A 23,462-nucleotide genomic window follows, 5' to 3' on the forward strand; every position below is an offset into this window, starting at 1 on the left:
GCAGAAGAGCAGCTTTCATGCAGGAGTCCGACTGGGGGGAGGGAATCCACTCTTATCCTGGGAGACTTGCATCAGCCTCTGGTAGTGCTTGTGTGGTGGATGTGTCATTTTCTAAATTATCAGTGAAGTCTGCGACCTGTTGCTTTGGTCTTTGGGTTGTTTTCTCACTGGGGTTCCGGGTTTGGACAGCAGAGGGGGTTGCAGGAGAAGATTCTGAGATAAGAGATAAACCTTAGTTCTATTATATCACACACATGCAGCCTGATCTGCATGAGGTGTTGGGGGCCATAGAAACTTTCAAAAGGCCAGTATCCGGCTACTGGTTAAATTGGCCTGCAAAACAATTAGTGATAAACTGTAGTTTCCAAGTGGTAGTAAAAAGGCTGCTTGTGTAAAAGAAAACATGTTTCTCGGTGTCCATGTCCACCCTGTGGACCAAATAGTCAGAGGCAGAACAAGTCTAACAAAGACCAAGAAACTCATTTCTCTTTAAATATTAACATTTATTTAAGTATACAATTTAGTCTTCTCATTGCCCCGCCACCCCCACCCTTTTCACAGGTTCAGTGTCAGTATCTTGGCTTCTCAATGCAGCATTAAGCCTCGCTGGAGGACGGTAAAAACTCAAGAGACAAACGGGTAAAACAAGCATTGATTATTTCTTTGCAGTTTACAGATGGAGGATCACGGGCATCGCCAAACCTACAAGCTGCTTGCAAATGCCACATTTGGTTCAATATTATTTGCTTTTTTAAAAATATTTTTTCTCCATGCGGAGGCATTTACAATCGCATTGCATATAATGATAACTTTGTTGACTGAAGGACGGAGCAGGATGGTGACTAGATTGTATCACTTCGTTTTTTTTCATTATTTGTCTTGAATACTGACCGAAGCTTTGTTGATGTTTCCTCCATCAGAGAATAACGGAATGATGAATGAAAACACAGACCATTTCACAAAATGTCACAGGTGTGTTAGAATTGATGTGTTTAGACATTAATTCAAAGAAATGTGCTGACTTGAACATCAGTCATGTTTTTATTTTAAGGTTGCGTTACCGCAAACCGTAAGCTTTTCAAAAGTGTCCACCGCCACTATATTCTGCATGAAATGACATAAAATTATCTTTTGACAAACACACACCCGAAAAACGCAAAACTCTACTATCATCAAAACTGAAGCCCCATTTTTAATAACGTTAAAAAAATTAAAAGTTGAAAACAATCTATTTCAGGCAACTAAGTCGTCATGTTTTGGTCAACAAATGTCTTCATGAAAAAAATAATACAGCTAAACTACAACTACAATTTAATAGTAAACTTGAAGATATGAAAAGAAGCACAGTAAGAAAATAGTGTTATCTTGCATTTAAGCTGACCTCTATCCAACACAAAGAGGATCCTGCCTGTTTGGTCGCACATACGTCTCCCTTTTAAGTTTCTCAAACAAGGAAGGAAAACATGAAGAAATGAACACGTAAAAATATTTCCCAAGGATCTTTTGAGGACTCAGATCCCCTCAGTGGAGCAGCTAGTGTTTTAAATGGTTGATTATTGATCATGAAATGTAGTAGGCTGCATCCCCACATTGTGCTGATGAAGATTTAAGTGCTTTCTGATGAAAGATGATCTGGGGGAGAGGAAGGTCTATAACGACAAGGGCGGGTGATGAACCTTACACATTTAACTGATGAGGTATTGCACAGATTAATTATTAGGATCATAAAAAAAGCAAATAGGCAAAAATAAATATACAGCAAATTCATACAACATTTACATTACAATTTTAGTCAGATTCTGGAAGATTTCTACAAGATATTTTAGTGTCAGCGATAGGTTGGGGGTTTGCAGGATATTCATCACTAGTCATCCCACTCCTCGTCATCCTCAAAATCCTCATCTTCGTCGTCATCCTCGTCTTCGTCTGAGAAAAGAAAACACAAAAGAAATGTAAAAAGAAAGTGTTGAAATCCTGAGAATAGAAAACCTTTTCACATAACCTCAGCAGGACGGAAACCCCAGGGTGAACAGGAGAATTGGAGCTCTGCCTTAAAGGGGAAGTGGTTTGACCGTTTGGAAAATATGTTTATTTAGGTTCCTACTGAAAGTTTGATTGACACCACTCTCATGTGTGCATAGTTATTACAATGCAGTGACCAGCAGACAGCGAAGTTAGCTTACCACAAAGACTGAAAACAAGTGGTTACAGCTAGCTTGAATGTCATGAGGGTTTCTGTTGGTTACCACCAAGGTGTAATAACACAAGTGATTTTTTCTTTTTAACAATTTTTACACAAATAACCCAGACATGAGCATCAGGTTTTGATCTTATCATCCAACACACTGCAAGAAGGTGAATAAGCACATTTCCCAAAAATGTGGAATTAGGTATCCTTGTTTCTTGGGATAAGGTCTAAGGGCAACTAAGGAACCCAGGATGCTGTAGCTACGTGCCAAGTGTGTACCAGGTGATACACAGCCCATCAGCAGAGCTACCTGAGGAATGGATGGCTTTGCTCCTCTTCTGCATCACCTCCATGAGCGCGCCGACGATGCCGGCAGTGGGAGCCGACGATGGAGGGCTTGACTCGGGAAGATCCGGCACCTGAAGACAAACAAACAGACTCGGTTTGTAACAGGTACACTCGCATAGAGTATAACAGAGATTTTCATGTGTAGGTAACTTGTATGCGTTTTGCACATTTCTCAACAGATCATATTTAAAAATGTTGGTGTGCATCGACAGTACAAACTTGGAGTTAGTGATTTAGACATGGAATGTACACAGAGACCTGGTGCAGTGTCAGTTGGCTGAATTAGCCATTAGCAGATCCTTGCACTCTGTTGTGGGAATCGGACTGTGATTGTCTTACTGTCTTGAGCTGGATTCCCTGTCGGATCTGGTCCAGCAGGGCGTCTCTTCCTGGTTTAGTGGCCGTCACTTTGGGGTTCGGGTCCACCTTCTTCAGCTGGGTTCCTCCTCTGATCTGGTCAAGCAGCGCTGACTTCCCGCCTGGGCTCGGCGAATGGGGCGAGTCTCCACCCCTACCATCCAGCTCTGGAGGAGGGCCGGGCGGCGGAGGAGGAGGAGGAGGTGGCGGCGGCGGAGCAGCGACAGAGCCAACACGGCTGCTGACCGGAGATGGCTGGGCAAGTGGGGGAGGCGGAGGGGGTGGGGCTTGGGGGGCGATGGAAGAGTGCAAGGCCGGAGGAGGAGGTGGTGGAGGCTGGTGGTGGTGGTGATGGTGTGGAGGAGGAGGGGGCTGGTGACCTCCTCTGGTGGGAGGCGGAGGGGGGGGCGGGGCACCCAGAGTTCCAGGTCTGGAGGGAGGAGGAGGAGGAGGAGCTGAGGCGGGTGCTCTGGACGGAGGAGGGGGAGGAGGGGCTCCCCGACCCCCTCTGGATGGTGGAGGAGGCGGTGGAGCCGAGTTATGGGGTGGTGGAGGAGGAGGAGGGGGTCCGCCACGAGACGGGGGTGGAGGGGGTGCTGCAGGGGTGGGGTGGGGGATAAGGGATAGGAGATCAGGTTGTATCAATGAACCTCAAAATGACATCACACAGGCAACTGTGTCACATATTCAGCTGCTACGCACACAGTCTCCAAGGTTTCACTGGAGGATACAGCCAAGATACTAAACTCAAGTCACACAGACTCTTAACAGAGACATTGCACTGCACACCTTCTCCTCACTGCTGCTCACAGTACAGGAGGGATTCTACACGTGACACAAAATGTCAACAAAAGAAGAAACATGAATGTGTTAATGTGATCCAAGCTTGGGGACGGAGAGCCCAATGTTTGTTTCGTGCATTCATTCAAGAAACAGTCTCCTCACATAATTATGTTTTCATCTCCCACCATTGTTGTTTCCATAAGTTCTAAAGCTTGTCATGTTTTCCGCATGTCATCAATACAGTGCCCAATCTTTACAAATAGGCGGTTGCTTTGTCTTATACTAGTTGCAACTTTTTTCTGAAAGTGAGCTATGTTCAACCAGGTTTTATAATCAATGTTTTTAATAGGATTAAAAGTTTTGTGACTGTCAAAAAGCGTGGTTTACATGCAAGTTGGAATGATTTACTTAACTTTCGTTATTGTTTTTCTTCAGACCCTGAAAAGACACTGTGTTTTTACTTTGAAGATAATTTTCCAAAAAGGAAACAATTCTTTGAATGTTGTAGTGATGCAAGGTATACCAATACCAGCAAGGTACCGGGATACCAGCCATTAAAAATATACGATACATAATTCTATTAGTATTGGCACTTTCCCTCTTCTCTCCACCTTCAAACCAGTGCAGGTTAACATGAATACATTCTGGACTGAAACCGTCACCAAATATAAAAAAGCAAATTTAAGGTCTGCAGATGAAACACTTCTGTCTGAGACATGAATAAAGGCAGCATGAAGGAAATGATTGTAACAGATAAAGCTTTGAAAGGAATTATCTTTTGTTATATTGCTGTATATACACTTCTGATTTGATGCTTTCAGACGTCATGTCCTCTACTATTTACACTGTGGTTACCATCATAAAACTCTAAAAACAAGAAAAACATCATCTCTGTCAGACCTAACGTAAATGACTGAATCACAGTTGGATTAAAATGCATTAACCAGTGATTTATTCATGCAGTGTTATGATTCAAACACATTCACACTGATAGATTCCATTTTGACTGTATGGATGAAAGAGGACTTCACCATTCAACATTAATACTTCCATTCCCTTTAATATCCGATATTTAATTTGAACTGACTTGTGAAACCTTTGATAGTAACTTGTGTTCACTTCAAAGGTTTTTCCACATTGGCAGAGGAAAAGAAAATCTTTTGAGTGAAAAAATGACATCCATCAAAAATGACAACTAAGACAGAGGCACAAAGCAGCTCAAAACAATTACTTCCATAATGGGGTTTTTAAGCCTATAGAGTTTAAGTTAGATCTGTCCAGTTTTTCTTTAAAATGCAGCAAATATTCACATAAGGAGTTGCAAGAATATCGGTGCTTTGACATTGTGCAATGTGATAAAAAGATATGAAGATTATTTCTAGCTTCAGACACTGATGAAAGGCTTTATTCTCCAACAGAACCTGCCATTACGGATCAGTTTGATACATCAAAGACATCAGTGTGTGTGCGCGCGTGTTCATTTGTTCTCACCTTGCCTCCTCAGCTCGTTCTTGACGGCCTCCACCCCTCCCTTCTTCTCAATGAAGTCGTAGATGACCTTGGACGTCTCACGATCCTTTAGCTGAGCCTCGGAGATGCCGCACATGTCAAACAGGTTTTTCAGTTCAGGGTCCAGGTTGTTCAGCTGCAGCATTAAAAAACATGGAGAATATTTCAAAAACACAGCAGGACAGTGCAGAGGACCAATGACGGTATTGGGATGTCACAATACCAAACATGTCGTAGTCAATACCGATACCATGAAATTTCCACAATTCTCGATACCCAATTTGATACCACGGCAAAAATCAAAAACAGATCAATAAATCCCATTAACTTCAACACACACTGCTTTATAAAAATATATGAACATACAAAAACAACCCTGTCTATGTAGCCTTCAAGTGGCATTGAACCTCTCTTCCGTTTGCAAAAGTGTGTGTGTGTGTGTGTGTCTGTGTGTTGCACTCTGTCACTGTCTAAATAAGTGTCTCATAAACTCCAGAGCAAACTAAACAAACACAAAGTAAACCTGAAGCACTGCACGGGTCCCAAATAACCTCTGATTAGTGATGGTGCCAGCTCCCGCTCTTTTGGGATGAAACCATCTGGATCAAAAAGTTACCCCCATTCCAGTTGTTAAAATTGTCCACGAATGACATTATACCTTTTTGATACACCGCTCTCCCTCTGATAGAAACCACTGATATGTTCATCCTTTTCAAAGTAAAAAAAATCATCAGTTTTCTGATCCTCTTTAACTGGCTCTGTTCTAAGAATTTTCATTTTATCCACGGACAGCAGAGCCTCCTCCTCTAAAGTGAGGCGTACACAGCAGCGTTCACAGTGTTAGTGTGACATCTGGTGGCCAACAGGTAGAAATACCATCTGCCTCCAAACTGGCAACAAACCACTCAGCTGCTGTCCACCATGACCAGCTTCTGCTGTATGACTGACGTGTTCAAGATGGTTTGGTGTGCTCAGTTTATCATGAGGCAGTTAAAGGCAGAGAGAGGGAAGCAGTCAGCCTGTTGCTTGTTCAGCGAGTCAGTCCGCGCATTAGCTCATTACTGGACAAACTCAATATTGACACGCATCAGCAGCTCTTGTTTCACAGAGGAAATACTTAAGGTTTCTAAACAGCCTCCGTCTTATAACGATAATTATTTGTCAAGCCTTAAAGAGACACTGGACTCTTAAATGTTTTAGAGCTGGAAAACTAAATGATATGACTGCTTTTAAATGAAATACATTAATGCTGGTTTTAACATCACATTCGTCATCAAAATCGAACTAAAGCTGATTGCTAGAAAACGTAGATTACATTGCTTGAGCAAGTGAATTGCTATGTCGGATGTGTGTGTGTGTGTGTGTGTGTGTGTGTGTGTGTGTGTGTGTGTGTGTGAGATCGGTCATAGTATTTTTTCACGGGACTATGATTTTTCTGCCACAAGGTGACTATGTAAGTTTTAATATGCATTACCACAATTGTCTGTGAAATAGTTGCTTTTTGAGTTGTTTCTAGAAGAGCACAACCTCAAATAATTTCTCCAGTTTGCAGCCCTCTAATGACTTAATGAGGCCCCTGCCTGGTTCACTCTGAAACATTCTGTGTCTTTCAGCTTCCGAGAAGCAGCGAGATGTCTGTGAACATGAACAGGAAGTAACAAGAGGCTATTGTGTGATCTCATCATGCAGCCACCACACAGGTCACTATTGTGCTCCTATGAGTATGTGCAAGTGTGTGTCCATAAAGTGGCTACTCACATCAAAACCTGTGTTTGGATCCCAGCCCACGTGACCGATGTGCCTGAAAAAGACGGGGCAGATATGTGGTGAGATCACACAAGTGTTGCATAAGTACACAGATGTGCATCAATTGTTTAGTATGTGCATGTGGCCGACCATGTGCCCATGCTAAATAGTGAGCCCACACACACACAAACACACTCATGGTTCAAAGACAGTGTGGTCATTGAGCGCTTTCAGACCCAACATGTTTCCTGCTGCCATGTAGAAGAGTGTGTCAGGTCTGGCCGAGTCGGAAGTTTGCAAATGGAACGACACCTTAAATCGAAATTACGACTCGGAAATTAGGAGCAACCTTTTACTTGTGGGAGTTACTGATATTAATGTATTGGGTGTGTTAGCGGCGGGATGACGGAACCAGATGTTTTTATTTACTAGTAATTGCAAACGTTTCCAGCACAGTGTGTCCTCAGAGTCAGGGTAGGCAGTGTGTGTCAAACTAAAGCTCAGGAAAGAGGCTCCATCACGTGATAGAGTGAAACGTTTCATCACACAATCAGAGATCTTTCAGCAGCTGTACTTGCTGCAGTAAGCGGCTCCTCGCATTTTTCAAACATAACAGTCTGATCCTGGTTTGTGAAATATGCTGCTCTGCTGTCAGCTGAAAAACCCCGCCCCTTTTCTGTGCAGGCGCTCAGAACTTGATGAAGCAAAGTTGGGTTGACTTAAAGAGTTGATAACCAGCTTCATGTGACCACTTAACCTGATGGCGATTGTTAGATTAAGTTCAACTGGATATTGGAAAGATATCCTGGGTATGATGAACTATATATCCCTTAAGAATACACATGATAAGTGTGAAGAGTGAATTATATTATTTTAGATTGTTTCCTAACTGAAAACGATGAATTGCTTAACTGATAAAAAGGACAGAAAATTAACCTGCAACCTGTGTGAATGATAACTGACCAGCATTGGCCCGTTCTAGCTTCACGAATCAAAGGAGTCTTTCTTATTCTTTGATTCATATCGCTGCAAATCTGGGTTTTGAAACAAGACAGGTGCTACTATGGACATTTTTTTTCTATAGACATAACTTACTTAAAAGATTAAGTAGACGTTTGTTGTGGCCCAACCCCCGACTTTACAAAGGCCTTTCATTTCCTATCTTACAGGCAGCAATTGATTTCTTCTGTCGGTCAGCCTGTAACTATGAAAACTCACCATTTTATTTGTATAATAATAAACTTGAACTACTTTGTACTTGCTACAGATTTGTTATTGATCATTCAATGAGTTTTTTTAAAAAGTGCATTGATTGAAAATTCCATACATACCTACATACTTGAGCATACGGTATTTCATATCTTTTTTTACAGTCTAGATACTTTTTAATTATTCAATCATGTTTCCCTAGGATTTCTCACAGAGTACTGTGACCTCTGGCCTTACTGCTGATCCCCTCCTATATTTGTAATTGTATTGTCAGATTCCTTTTGGAAACTGTATCACATTCTCTGTGATGTTGAACATGTGACTCACTGGAAGTTGCTGGGTGTGCCGATGTCAGCCTTGGTCAGTTTCTTCTTGTTGCTTTTGGTCTTCTTGCTCTTGCGGGTAAAGCCGCTGTGGCTCAGTATGTTGTTGAGGTGGTACGGCTGTTGGTGGCTGTGGGAGTTGAGGAATCTCACATTGTTGATCTCTGGGTTTTTGATGTCCACCGTGGCCATGGGCAGAGCTGGACCTGCGCAGGGGGAGACGTTCACTTGTTGCAGTTATTGACAATATCTCCAATTGAACACCAAAGATAATAAACTCTAATTAGCAGGTTGTCAAGAAAAGTCCTGCTGTCCGTAAACATCCAAAGGCCTGTTTTTCACGAAAGATAATTCAAACGAGGAATAATGCATCTTCTGTGCCAGTGCTTCCCAAGCTGGGGGATATGACTCACAAGATGATTTCCAGTAATTTAATTTAAAAACAATTTCAAAGAACACATTTTATCCATAAATATTACAGAGGATGGGAAATATTAGTAAATGTAAAATAGAACCATGCAAATAGAAATGTCATCAGATTTCAGATTTTCTTTGTACCCACGATGCAGCGGGTCAATTTACAGCAGCACAGGTCACAATTGCAAGTGTCTTTGGAAATTGGAACTCCTGCTTTGATGAGATGCAGGTCTTTTGGTGTAAGAGTTACCTTTGTGCGCTTGCACTCCAGTTATTGCCAAAGACTGAATTAATTCAGTTGGAAATGCTGCACAGCCATCAATATGACCTCCCCGTTACCTGGGGGATCAATATGGCAGAGAGCTGGTGCAAACTCTGACATGTTTGATGTACAAAAACAGTGATTCTGTCAGTCAGTTCTGAGCTTTTGTGTTCCATGTTTTCTAAAATAAACATCAGGTAGGCCTCTCTGTCCTGTTGGTCAGGGCCATTCAGTCCTCGAAACCCTCGTAATCTCCACAAACCACAGCAGTATCTGACCTAACCACTAATCCATTGCTAATCCCAGTCCAAATCTCTGGACCCCCATGAATACTAGATGTCAATGACAAGACCCACAGGCATGCTTCAGCAGTGCAGAGAAACAGGATGGGACGGTTGTGTTTAAGTCAGAGTATCTGACTGAGGAGTTTCTACAAGATGAATGAAATACATCAGACTCAAACAATAACTTTACCAATTTATGACTATAGTCGATTTCCTGGGTGGCTGCTTATGTTTGAGAACTTTGGATTATTTTGCATGTCAGAAACTAGAATGACCGCACTGCAGTTCTATGCCTCTGGCAACCAGGGCAGTTTCAGTGTCCATATTTCTAGATAATAATTTTTTACAGATTCATGAGGTCAGTGTGACCTTTGACCACTGAAACGTAATCACTTCATCTTTGAGTGACAACTGCTCAAAAGTTGAAATTCCTTCAAACAAGCTAGAGATATCATATTCAAAAGCCCCAAAACATGTTTTTTGAAGCCACTGTGACCTCAGAAGGGCACATATGGGGGTGGGTGATAGCATAGCTACAGCAGCATAGATACTTCCAGTTGTAGACTTTTAGGCTTAAAACAGTGTAAATTACGCCGTTTCGATTCTAATATAAATGTCGAGTCTTGCAGACACTTGGATGACACCACACTAGCAGTATGGAGGCATGTGTTTTTTTCTGTTGTGTTATTACCTCTGAAGGAGTCACCAGTTACTTCTACCGTATTGGATTTGGCTGCAACACTGTTTAGCCCCGAAGGTCCAAAAGTCTTTTGTGAACTTAAACACTTCACCCACCCTTCCATCGGCATAGCTGTGAGTAGATGAGTGAATATACATTTTTGGGTGAACTATCCCTTTAACATATCCTACTGTTGTAGCAACTTGGGACTTGTTATGTTCAAACTTTGTGTGTCTGACTTGTAGAACACTATGTCAACATACATCTCCCAAACTAATGGGTAGCAACAGTGTCGCTCTGTTAGTCTCATGTTTCACCGCTGATATGTCAGAAAGAATCTGCGCCACTGGAGAGAAGCTTCAATGAAAGTACAAAGTCAGGCACAAATCCATGGAGTTGATTGAAGAGACGACTGATCTGTTCATCATATGTTAATCTAGCTCTTTACAGCTTCGGCGTTTGCCCACAGTCAGAGGGATTAATGAAAGTTAACTGTTCTTCTGAATGACACGCAGACACAGCTGCAGGAGAAATCTAAATGAAGGCACTGATGCACTGGGATCATTGCTCAAATATTTAGCATTTGATGTGGATCATCAGGAACAAGTTAAAAACCAGGGTGTAAAGAGTGCCACTGAACATCTCAAAAGTGGACGAAATATTATATTATATGACCCCTGTTCTGAAGGGTCGCTCAGTGTCACCACACACAAGACCAATGATGAGACCTTCACAAAGAAGGGATATACATGCTTCACAACCACTGGAGTGAGTGTGTAAATGTTGGAAAGGACTATGTAGAAAAAGAAATGTGCTAGGTTTAACAAGTCACTTCAACTTCATCAGATCAACAAGAGTCCATGAACCGACCAATCACACTTTGTATATGGAGGTGTGTGTATCCACATTTGCAAGTGAAGTGTTTTTAAAAAATGTTGGTGGCATATACATTTTTTTTTTAGGGAATAGTAGCATTTAAAACAAAAAAACTTACATAATAGTTATCTCACAAGTGTCAATTTAATTCAGGTTCACATTAAGCTAACCAATTCTAAAAACATCTCATCGGGCGTTGAGCTGCAGCAAAGTTCACACGATCTTCCTTATCAATCTAACATCTGTGATTGATCTTTAATGCAACTAGGGCTGAGACGATTCCTCAAGTAACACAAATAAATTGATTACTAAAAATCACTGATTCAAATTCTTTGACTCGAAGTTTCTTATAATCCATATACTGCCAGGGAATGTCTGTAGACGCGCTCTCTCTGCTCAGCGGCCACTGTGTTTCACAGGGATAACTATTACTGTGGCACAACGATGCATAATCGATGGAATACTTGATTACTAAAATAATTGATAGCTGCAGCCCTAAATTTAACATTTAATATTAAGTGTGGTTTGCAATCACAATACTGTTATTTGATAGATGGTTCAGTGTAGCAGTAATACTGGATATAAGGGACACCACACACCAGCAGTGTATTATGCAAGTCATGTATGTACAGAGGGACTCAGCAGAGGGATTTTATGGTCTTTTCTTCAACTGTATGCATTATATAAGCTCGATACGGCAGTACAAAACATTCATCAATTTCAAGATTTTCCGCTCTTTCATTTGCTTACATGATGCTGTGAAAAGGAACGCGGCTCTCCAAGGTTCTGGAGTTTCACTATTGGGTCCCACTGAACAAAACATGTTACAGAGCACCAAGTAACTAAGTATTAAAATGTAAAGAATGCAATTTTCAGTTTGTAGAATCATGCCATCTTTGTGTAAACACAACTCAAATTTCAATATAGCTGATCACACAATAGACTTGTTGCCATTAATTTTTATCCGTTTATTTTTTCAGATGACTTAGCTAATAAACCAATGTGACACCTTCAGAAGAATAATAAAATATATAAAAGAAAACAACCTGTTGAGGAGTGGTGACTGTGGGGATTACAGATTAGACCTGACATCACAAGAGGGTTTAAAGAGAACAACAGAGACCATGTGGTCTACATATGGCACAGATGGACTTCTTGCTGATCAGATTAACCTGAGAGGACTCCACTCTGTGTCAGTGTGAGTAAGGAAACACCAAAACTCAAATCTCCCTTCTCTGGCATTTGTCATTCAGTCACGTGAATAACATCCATTACCATAGGACATGCATGAACACGGTTTTAATCAAGGGCCTTGCTTCAACTCAGTGAGCTGCTCTGTGAAACCACTGTGTGCTGCCGATGGGCACATATACATATGTAGGGCCATGAATACATTATAGTCACTGAACGCCAACACAATACATTACCAAACAGACCCGAGAACTGCAGATCACACTCAGACTCATGTTTGTTCATCCAGGTCATAGTGACCAAAATGCCTTTGGTGTTTATGAAAAAGGAATAAAATAAAATTGTGGATGAAGTTTTAGCTGTGAAAACACAGTGTAGCTTGTATGAGTGAACTTGAGGTATGTGCAGTATTATTAAGTCGAGTGTAGGATATTTGCAATAGGCCCATGGGTCTGCTGGTTTTGTAAATATAGCAGTTAAAGGGATTTAAAACCATTTAAAACAAGAAACTATTGGCTAAGCTCTCACTTGTTCACAGATCCAGTAGTTGTGTTTTTAGCCTTTTCTCCCAGTTTGCTTTTTATTTCCTTGTTTTCTTTATGTGATAAGTCTTTGATTTTTCTTAATTTACATTTTGTCCTATTGTACTTCTCACTTTTTGGCATGGTTGAGTGAATCTTGTGTTAATGTTAGTGGACTCTATGTGATTTGCAATATAAAAGAAAGTTACAAAAACAAATATTGATATGACATGATTTCAAGATAAATAAATACAATTCAAGTATGCCACTGAGCTCTTACAACGAAATAGTTAAATAAGTCAAACTGAATCTGCATCATCAAGAGTTTAACGTACCATTTTTAGGGTCACCTCTTTTCTCTGCAAAATAGAAATTAAAAGTTATGTTTACAGAACAACATCGACAAGATTTGTCTTACCTCAATGAAATGAAAGAAATTTCGATTTTTTTTTTAAAGAGGCAAAAGATGAAGGTGAGCTCTTCAAGAGTGAGGAAGTGTGTTTAGGTTAAGTTAGTAGAAAGGCTTTGACAGGCCGATGGAAGATATGACCCTCAAAGGTGTAGAAGTTGTCCGAGACAGAAGATACCGTCTCATGTGTTGGACGACGTGGACAAAACAAGCAGAAGGACAGTTCAGGAAATCCAGAAGAGAAGCCAAAGGGTTGAAAGCAAAGGTCAGTGAGACAAAAGAGAGTTGTCACTGATGTCGTCAAGGGCCCCTTGGGCGAGAGCATGGAGGCATGATCTCATGCAGTCCGTGCTCGCGAACGTGAAAGTGGCTCCGGAGGAAAATCACACAGGACATTTAGGCTAAAAACCTGGTGTAAATGACCTGGTTTCGAGTCCAAGTTGAATTTCAGTGCTTACACCACATGTATGGAGACATTTTCTGTTGTTTTGTTACGTTTGAAGAAGAGTTTGCCAGTTACTTAAATTTTTTTGGATTTGGCTGCGACACTGTTTACCCCTGAAACACGAGAAGTGTTCTGTGGACTCAAGCACTTCACCCAGCCCTCCGTCGGCATAGGGGTGAGTTAATAATGATGAGTTTTCATGTTCGGGGGAACTATACTTTAAAGCTTGTATTTACTCCTTTTGAGATGCAGTGGAAAACCTTATTGTGTGAAAACACAAAAACAATATAACTTCAGGAACTTTAAGTGACTAGGTTGATGACCTTTTCTAAATCAAGAATATCTAATTCTCATCTCCCTGAGCTTGGGCATTAGTGAAGCAGAGGGGTGTGGGCAAAGAGGTTAGAAGAGGAAGAGACAAGAACAGTTTCAGATGAGAAAGGTCCCACAAGCAGAGGAAGCGGAGACCCCCCCCCCCCCCCCCCCCAGAAACACTCACCAGTTTTGCGTTGCCGTCGGTTGAGCAGGTCGTTGATGGCGACTCTGAATCTTTTGGCTTCTTCTTCGCTTGCGAAATTCAGACCAATCTGACAGGTCTGTTAGGAAGGAGAGCGACAGATGATTAAAGGGACTATTTTCTTTAACCTGTAAAGACCTGATGCAACAGCATGTATAGACCTTTTCGGTGAATGTTTCATTGCACCAAACCTTCACCTCCTGTTCACTTCCAATCCGTGCGAGACAGGGGGCGAATAAAAGATTCACTTCCTGTGGCGAATCAAACAACATAAAGAAACCAGACAGCTCGGATGTTGGGATTTTCCTATCCCCTACTTGAAAATTATATATGTATTGGACTGTGTTTCCAGGTAAAAAAGTGCAATTTTTATTTTCTACAATGTCATAATTTTTAAGACATCTCAGCAGAGTTGCTTGTTTCATTGGTTTTTCAAAAAACTGTTAAAAAAAAGTTTTTGGAAACGACAGCGATTTACAAAGAAAGCCAAGTGTTTAAGCCATCCATTTTTGTATTGATTTAATGTCTAGGTCTGCTTCAGAGCCTGATCATTTAAAGTTCTTCTAAACATCTTCTATGCTTCCAGCTCTTCAGAAGAGCCTCAGGTTTCAAGGGATTGTCTTCAAACAACGCTCAGGTTTTAGAATGAGTTTCTATATGGCTCATTTGGTCTTATTGAGTTAAATAAAAAAATATTCATCAGAAATAAAGACAGATAACTTTGCATTTAAAAAAATTACTCTCACATAAAAACTAGGGCTGGGCAACGATTAAAAGTTTTAATCGCGATTAATCGCATGATTTCCCTGATTAATCACGATTAATCGCATTTGTATACGTAAAATCCAATAATGAACTAAAAAGTAGTGTATAGCGCAATTTTATTTTCAATGTTCTGCCATATGAACGAAAGTGCCATAACATTTGTTATGCAAACACTTTTAACATCAGCATTTAATACAGTAGCAGTTAAATAAAATATTCAGTGTAAATCTCAACTTAACAATGTTATCAAAGCAAATACAAAATTAAAGCTCAATGCCACTGCCAGGCATTAATGTTATCCTCTTCGTTATGAAAAATGTATACTCCTCCCTGCGTCTAACGTAGTCTGCCGAAGCATCGCTCCGCTAGCTGTTTCGTTGAGTGATTTGCTGATATCAACTGTGTGTTTTGCATTCCGGTGATATTTTAGACTGGAAGTACTCCGGTGATAAGAAAATTCACCTTGGCAGTGGCTACAAATTACTTTGGTTCTGTCGACTCCGCCGTCTGGAAGAACTTTAAAATGAAAATGGCCATGTAAAAGCTCCGTACCCTTATCCATGGTTGTTTATCCGCCAATTATTTTCTTTTTTCCGGTTCCGCAACAGTCAGCAACAGACTTTCACAAAATAAAAGCCTGACTTTCACAATAAAACAATAAATAATCAAACCTGAGTTAATGCGAGATAAAATAATTGTCTGAGTTAAATAAGTGATGAGTTAACTCGATTAAAACGAGTTAACTTGCCCAGCCCTAATAAAAACACTTATAAATAAACTTTGAATAATTTAAATTATCATCAGAGACCGTCTAGTGTCACTCATACTGTTGATTCACTTAAAGGTGTTTGATCAACACAACTTTGAAAAATAATAAAATATTGTGACGTGTGAGTCACATGGGGCTGAAAATAAAAAAAATAAAGATTAGATTTGATAATTGATTTATCTGTTGATAATGTTTTGGGGATTAATTAATCAATTATTAATTAAGTGTGTGAACATTTTACGTTTAAACCTCAAAGAAAACAGTTGTGCTGCTGTTCCATGTCAAGTCACCTTAACACAGTTGGTAGCAAACGGTCTCTGAAGGATTTATTGCAAGTTCTCACACTTTTGACGACTTGTCACTGGTGTATCTGAGAGGTGCTTCTCTATTCCATTTTTCAAATGTTTATTCCTGAGAGGAGATGGTGTCATCACGTGAGCTGAACAAGGCACAGGATTGGCTGGTTTACTGCCCACACCTCAGAAGACGCTGCCAGAGTGTTCCGTGTATTCTAACAGACCGAATTAATCAATTACTAAATTAGTTGCCATCAATTTTTATGATCGATTAGTTGTTTCAGTCCTACAGTCACACCATAAATGAATGCTGCCCACAGCAAAAGTGGATGTTTTCATTACAAGCCACTGCTTAGTTCAGCGACCTTTTGTTCTGTTTGATTTGTGCATCTCTATAAATAAAGACTGATCGTTTAACTTTCTGAAAATCAATAGCAGCAGCTTGTTTAAAGGGCGCACACATCCTGAACGCTGAGGCTGCTTCGCATTAGTGTCTGTGGCAGCAGATTATTTTTTTTGAAGACAAGACTGTGTGTAAACACTTTTGATGATTATAACACTTGATTTAATGGAGAAGAAACCGATCAGCGAGACCAGCTGCCATGGACATTTTGGTTTTGAGGAGATTTTTAAAAGAGTTGCACACGTACGTCGCCTGCAAACGAGATGAAGTAGGATCTGGCGCTGCTGATGGAGAAGCTGTGGTACAATTCTTGTTCAAACATGGTTTTCCCTTCCTGCAAAAAACACAAGATGGAAGAATAAATATCAGTAGAATTTTCTTAAAAAGAACCGAACCTTCATTATGGTTATTCTGGTTGATTTGCTTTTCAGAAGACATAAACGTATTAACAGAAATAAATCTATACAGAACTGACATTATTTTGTCTTAAATTTGAATAAAAGAACTTGAAAGCAGTGGTATATTTTGTTCTCATACACATATCCAGACAGATCCAGGGCCTGTGTAAACATCAGACAGTAAACGTAGCAGGTCAATCTGGTCCATTGTGGTTGCATCTATATTACAGCATCGTATTAATCACTTCAGTGATTCACTATAGTGTATGGGTGCAGTCTGGCTAAAACCCACAACATGCAAAGCTTGAATATAAATTAAGGCTGCAACTGACAACTAGTTTGATAATCTATTAACTGGCGATTAATTGATTATTAATCAGATAAAAAGACAAGCTACATTTTAACCAGACAAGCTGAACCAAGCTGTTATCATGTCTGTTTTACACAAAACCTGTCAATACAACATCTTCCAGCAGGTTGTTTTTTTGCTTCAGAACATGACCTCTGTGAAACATTGTTCACATCATTACAGTATGCACCTTAAATTTGTTTTATGATCTACCAGAAAACCCGAGAGAAGAAGCAGAATAATGTCTCCACCACGTTTTTACTTTAGGAGTGTTCTTTAAAGGCTTTAATGTAATGGCTTTTGGCAACTTGGGTCGTACGCTGGACTGTTAGTGGTGTTTGCCTCAGTCGTCACGTGAGCTACACAAGGCACAGCACGGGCTTGTTTACTGCCCCCACCTCAGGAGACGTTGCCACAGTGTTTTATAATAGACCGATTATCAGATATAAAATTAGTTCCTAACTATTTTTATTATCAATTTTTAACTATCCTCTGGTACCGAGTTTATTGGCGTTTCCTTTCCAGACTGGTCTCACTCACTTTGATGTCAAACACTCTGATGAAGTAGGATCTCTGTGGGTTATCTTTGATGAGACAGGCCACTCCGCAGCATCTCTTCCCCCAGCTGGCATTGCGCTCGGCCACGTACACCTGGACCACCGCCGAACACAGAGTCTGAACAGACATAGGTCAGAGGACAGGACAGTCATTATCCAATCAGTATGGGTCTTTAAGAAATTAATAGTGTTTCAACAATCAATAAAAGCAGTGAAGTTGTTCAGTCAGGAGAATTTGAATTGCTTGGCTGTAATATCCCTTCATTGCGTCTGGATTTTACAGACGCATCTAGTTCCTGGTAAAAAGCCTCCAAACTTCACATATGTGATAGAGCAGCCATCAACTATAGGAAGAAATGGACATGATTCAAAACCTTTCAACTGTGATAAGGGCTAGAGATAGCATGCACCTGCTTACAACAGCAGTACAGATAACCACGTCCCACGTGTAAATATCTTAAATGTGGATCAGGGTCACCTCTTTTCTCATCAAAGTGGATCTTAAATGTGCAGAATAACATGGATTAACTCTTTACTTGAATTCTAGAAAAATCTAGAATAACAACCTTGCAGTTGTATGTTTCTGTTGACCAATCAAGTTGCGGTTTACCTCCCCATCTGTCCAGACTCATGTAATAAAATGTGTATTGAAGACATGTTCCCCTTATCGATAGTTCCATATTAAATCAGATTGATACGTATTTGTTTACTGGCCATTTGCCACAGGCTTGGCAACGTTGCGGTAATTAAACCTCTTGAAAAGCCAACTGTTGACCCAGATGTTTTAGCGAATTAGAGACCCATATCAAACATTCCCTTCATTTCTAAAATCCCTACAATATTAAGGAACGGCACTAGGCTGGTTTAAGTTGTATCAGATAGATTCCAATTTGTTAATGTTAACAATGACTCCATGCACACAAAAGTTTGTTATGGAGTTCCACAAGATTTTGTCCTTGGACCGATACTTTTCACTTTATGACCAGATAGTCACCTTGGTTGGTATTAGTTTTGCCCCCAGCTCTACTATGAGGGACCTTGGAGTTTGACCAGGACATGTTATTTGACCCACATATAAAACAAGTCTGTAGGACAGCTTTCTTCCACCTGAGGAATATTCTAAAAATTTAAAAACATCTTGTCTCAGAAGGATGCTTAGAAACTATTCCATTCATTTGTTAACTCTAGACTGGATTACTGTAATTCTTTACAGTCAAGATGTTTCAGTAAGTCTGTGAAAAGCCTCCAGCTGGTCCAAAACGCTGCAGCATGAGTGATGACAGGAACAAGGAGAGATCATATTACTCCGGTCTCTGCATTGGCTCCCTGTAAAATTCTGAATAGAATTCAAGATCCTGCTCCTCAAAGCCCTAAATAATCAAGCCCTTTCATATATCAAAGACCTCATAACACCATATAGTCCCAATAGATCACTTTGCTGCTGAAATAGGGGCTCTCTTATGGTTCCTAGAATCTGTAAGAGTAGAATGGAAAGTAGAGCCTTCAGCTTAACTTTTTCTGCACAGGTTTAAATGTTGAACAAAAAAGATGTAGGTAGCTTCACAGAGTTGGAAACATTAAACATCTTGTCGTCCATCTTGTTATCCTGTCGGGACATCATTTTGGACTCGGAGCTAAGGCTACATGTTATTTTGAGTATCAATCTTTAAATTGTTGTTGCAATTAATCTATAAATGTTTCAGTCATTAAAGACTGTGACCACATCAACAATAGTATTGTGGATTCTCTAAATTGTTTTCCTCCATGCTCGCTTACTTGTCCAAATCCAGTATGCATCAGAAATGTGCCACCTTAGGAAGCATTAGCAAATAGCAGCTGCATGTTTTATGACATTATGTCTTCTTACAGAGGGGGGGATAAAACAGAAACAATGACTGAACTGGAAAAATCACCTGCTTCCTGAACTCATCTGGGAAGAAATATTTTGTGTTCCAAGAATTATCAATAACAACAATGCCCCCTGCTGTTGTTTGATGAGAATGTGTGCAAACTCTGGATAAGACATGAGTCACTATGACATTTTTTACCAGTACTGAAAATGATATATTGTTGAAATCGAATTGAATCTCATCAACATAATGCCATGACAGGGGAAAAAATACCCATCACAGTTTTTTCGTAAACCAAATATATTCCATCTACACTCATAAAAACAGCAAATCTCCCAATTTGAGAAACTGCAAGCAAAGAATGATTGGCATTTCTGGCTTAATGAATAAGTTGAGATTTTGAAATCATTTCGTTTTAAGTTCTCAATACATTTTCAATGGACTAACACTCCTGGCCCTCTTTAAAAATTGTAATATGGGACCACATCCCAATACTAGGCACCATACTCTATTAACATCCAATTTGTATATTTTAGACCAATGAAGTTTGCCATCACAATTTCCTAAACTCCCAAGTTAACATATTTACACAGTGCATGTTGTCTGGCCAACAGTCCAAGTTTCAATCAGGAGCCTGATCATTTTAGATTTTCATGGCAGTGACAATGAATGCTCTGTTGATAAAATAATCACAATATTAAAAAATCCTTTTAGCTCAGAATGAAACTTTGTTGTGTGGTCAAAAAATGTGCGTGGTGTGTCCAGAAATGTTCAAAATTGCTAAATACAAAGAGCTTGTGTTACTAATGTGACTTGAATGAATGTTGTAATTTTATCTTTATATTTTCTACTTATATTTTTATCTTCCATTTATTTGTGTCCGAGTTGCTGTATTCCTGCAAATTAAACGCTTGTTTAGATAAGAGCTATATTATTTTGTTTAATTATAAAAAACTAAATAAAAATGAATGAATCAAATATGAACTTATAACTACTAGAGTTGATGTTATCAAGGCTTTTCAATTTTCAATTTCTAGTCTCAGTTACAACCTGCCGTTCACATTTACTCATGTGCTTCCAAGTTCAGACTTGATGCAGTTGAACCTCACACAGTGTTTTCATCGGCCAGGACCTGTATCGTGGAGTTATACAGAAGAGGATGATGAACTAAACAAATACAAACGTCGTAGCCATATATTGACAACTATTAAAGCACATGAGACAGTCAAAACGTCAGGGACTCTGCAGGGTGCCCGATCCACTGTAGGTCCGGCAGACACATGTTTCTGCTGCCTCACATAGACCAAGGGGGGGGTGAAGAGACAGCACAGGACGGACATGGTTTTGTCTGCTCTGGGTGGACAGACCTGCTCCTCTGGGACCCTGCAGGTGATAAACAGGGGGGAACTTACGGCGCATTTCCTGCCCAGGTAGCCGAACAGGCACTCGTTCTCCTGCGGGGTCAGGAGGATGGAGCCGATGTTTGCGACCCTGCGAGGCGGCGGGTGGCTGTTCATGGCTCGGAATTCTTCTGTCAAACCCCCGAAACGATGCGGTTCTGCCCGGACGGGTTCAGCAAACTACTGATTACAGAAGATCCATGCGGGCTCCGGTTGCTGTGGCCTGCAACCGGATCATCTCCGCTGGGTCCGACTCCGGGCTGCAGGGCGGAGGAGGATGCGGAGCGTTTCCCTCGGCTCGGTCCTGCTCGAGAAAGAACCCCAGCTCCTCCTCAGGGTGTTAAAACAAGAAAGCAATGGCCGGTTCAGAGTCTGCAGGAGGAGAAATGCTCAACTGTCACACAGAAAGTCCTGCAGCTGCAGCGGCGATGCGTACATCCAACATGGCAGCAAGACGGGGCAGACCAATTTGAAAACGAGAGGAGAGGGGGGTGTTGCTTTGGACAAACTACAATCACTCCCTGTAATGTGGATAATGTTACGAAGCTGGTGAACGGACAGAGATAAACATACCAGTTAAGCTTGTTCTCACGTTAAATGCGTTTATGGTGAGTCTTGTGGCTCGCTACGAGGCTAATATGTCGTTGCTAAGACAAAATGGTTCGGTCCGATGTGGCAGCAGGAATGCAGCTCTGCGGAGGGAAAGGTAGGAGTGACGTAGAAAGGGAGGGGCCAGATGGTGTCTGTGGAAACGTTGATAAATAATTTATTAAAAACTGAATATTTATATTCATAGTAGGATATGAAATATGATAGTATCAGAATAAAATATTCTGTACATATGATGGTTTTGTTAAGGGAAAAAGTAAAATATTCTGATGACATAAGAAATAATAACAAGTCTCCATTTATCCAGACAGAAAGCACATACTTATTATAAAACAACAATGATAATTATACATAAGAGTTCCATTGTAGCAAAAATAAAGGTAAGTAAAAACAAAAACATGATTATAATTAGTGACCTGTACAGACAAGGATGTGGTGCTGAGGAAAGTAGTGGAACTAAGTACCCATTGCCAAAACAGGCATGGTCCTGCAGAAACCCTGGAACTAAAAGTTAGTTTTTTCTCAAATACTCAGTATTAGAAGCATTAACCAATTACTGATCATTTCAATCGTACACTTCTTTACCACATCTTGCATATTTGACACAAATATGTCAGTTCGGAACCTTGTTGTACAGAAATTATAGCAAGTTGAAAAAATAGGCCTGAAATTGAACTTTTTTAACTTTTGTTTGTAATCAACTCCTAATTACTGATTACCCTGATACTACAGATGGACATGTTTAATTGCTTTTTTGGGACATTGTATAAGTCATTGTATAGGTGGATGTACTAAAAGGAGAACAATTGAGTGTAGGTTGACCACCTCTGTCGTCAAGAGGACACCTACTCCTGAGGTGCAAAATTTATCCTTTAAGTTGTGGTTTGGTTTCCACCTGCTGCAGAGAAAATTATCTAATTCATTAGCTTCTAAACCAGATAGTCTCTAACTAACTATAACAACATTGTTATCGTATTGCGAATTTAAAATGCTATAGCCAGAATACCAACACAATGAGCTGCTCTTAAGGTCCATAGCGGAAGGCAAATGCAGTCTGGTGGTTTATTTCTCTTGGCTCATCATTATGAATGACACTTTTCACAAACAAGAACTCAGGTGATCCAAAAATATAAAGATAAACCCCAAGCTCCATTTCCTTTTCATGTATCTTTATGCATTTCTTGTCCATTTCCACACCCTGTTATCCTTTCAAGATTTAATGTAAACTTTCCTGTTTTAATGTTTGCTTGTTTTTATAAAGTTTTTGCAGGATGTCCTTGCAAGAGAGAGGAAAACAACTCTCACTGTCTAATCATAGAGCAAGACCATTAGAATCCAATTTGCATAAGCATCAGTTGGAGTTGGGTTAGGTTCTTACAGTGGCCAATCACTGGTGCAACTGGTAATTTGCGAATAACTGTGATGATTTCAGTCTGTCAATGTACCGTATCTGTTTGGTCAAAACAAAGCCCAGAGGCCCTTCCGGTCCTCCCGATCAATTGACAAGACCCACCTCTCTCCAAATCTCATCAGTTAGCTGCTGCTCTGTCATATCAAAGTTCAATGAACTTATTTGGTCTTAAATTAAAGCAAATAAAATGAAGGCGAAGGTTGTGATGGCAGTGGTGGCAGATGGACAGACGGCAGCGGAGGTGGGCATCCCGCAGGTCTCACCCGCCTGCTGCAGGGTTAAAGCCCGTCAGCGGAATTAACAACTAATTCTAATCTGCAGACCAGCTGCTCCTGCAATCTATTGTATGAAACACTGAGCAGAGGCCAAACAGGACGAGTTACCATTCACATTTATTAGAGAACTTGTATTTCAAGACTGACATCCTTCTAATGTTTCTAGAACTTGCAGTGTTCATTACATCCACAAGCTAAAGATGTTGGATTTAACAAACTGCACCTGAGCCTTGCCAGGTCAGAATCCAAAAGTTTGTCTTGAAGGTGATCATCAACACAGATGATCTCATTAAGGTTTCTTCCTCTACAGGGCAGG

General features: G+C 40.4%; 1 protein-coding gene across 1 annotated transcript; it reads right to left on the reverse strand.

Moving 5' to 3' along the window:
• Window positions 1-1,022: 1,022 nt before the first annotated feature.
• wasla (WASP like actin nucleation promoting factor a) lies at window positions 1,023-21,288 on the reverse strand. Its single transcript, XM_061076539.1, has 11 exons — window positions 20,864-21,288; window positions 17,585-17,719; window positions 16,545-16,631; window positions 14,047-14,143; window positions 13,029-13,052; window positions 8,468-8,669; window positions 6,944-6,986; window positions 5,168-5,321; window positions 2,876-3,489; window positions 2,499-2,607; window positions 1,023-1,926 (listed from the first exon to the last, which is right to left on the reverse strand). Exons 1-11 carry the CDS (start codon window positions 20,966-20,968, stop codon window positions 1,865-1,867), a joined length of 1,632 nt encoding a protein of 543 aa, XP_060932522.1. The 5' UTR covers window positions 20,969-21,288; the 3' UTR covers window positions 1,023-1,864.
• Between the last annotated feature and the right edge of the window lie 2,174 nt (window positions 21,289-23,462).

Source organism: Limanda limanda, chromosome 8, assembly GCF_963576545.1.
Source record: "Limanda limanda chromosome 8, fLimLim1.1, whole genome shotgun sequence".
Lineage (NCBI taxonomy): Eukaryota > Metazoa > Chordata > Actinopteri > Pleuronectiformes > Pleuronectidae > Limanda > Limanda limanda.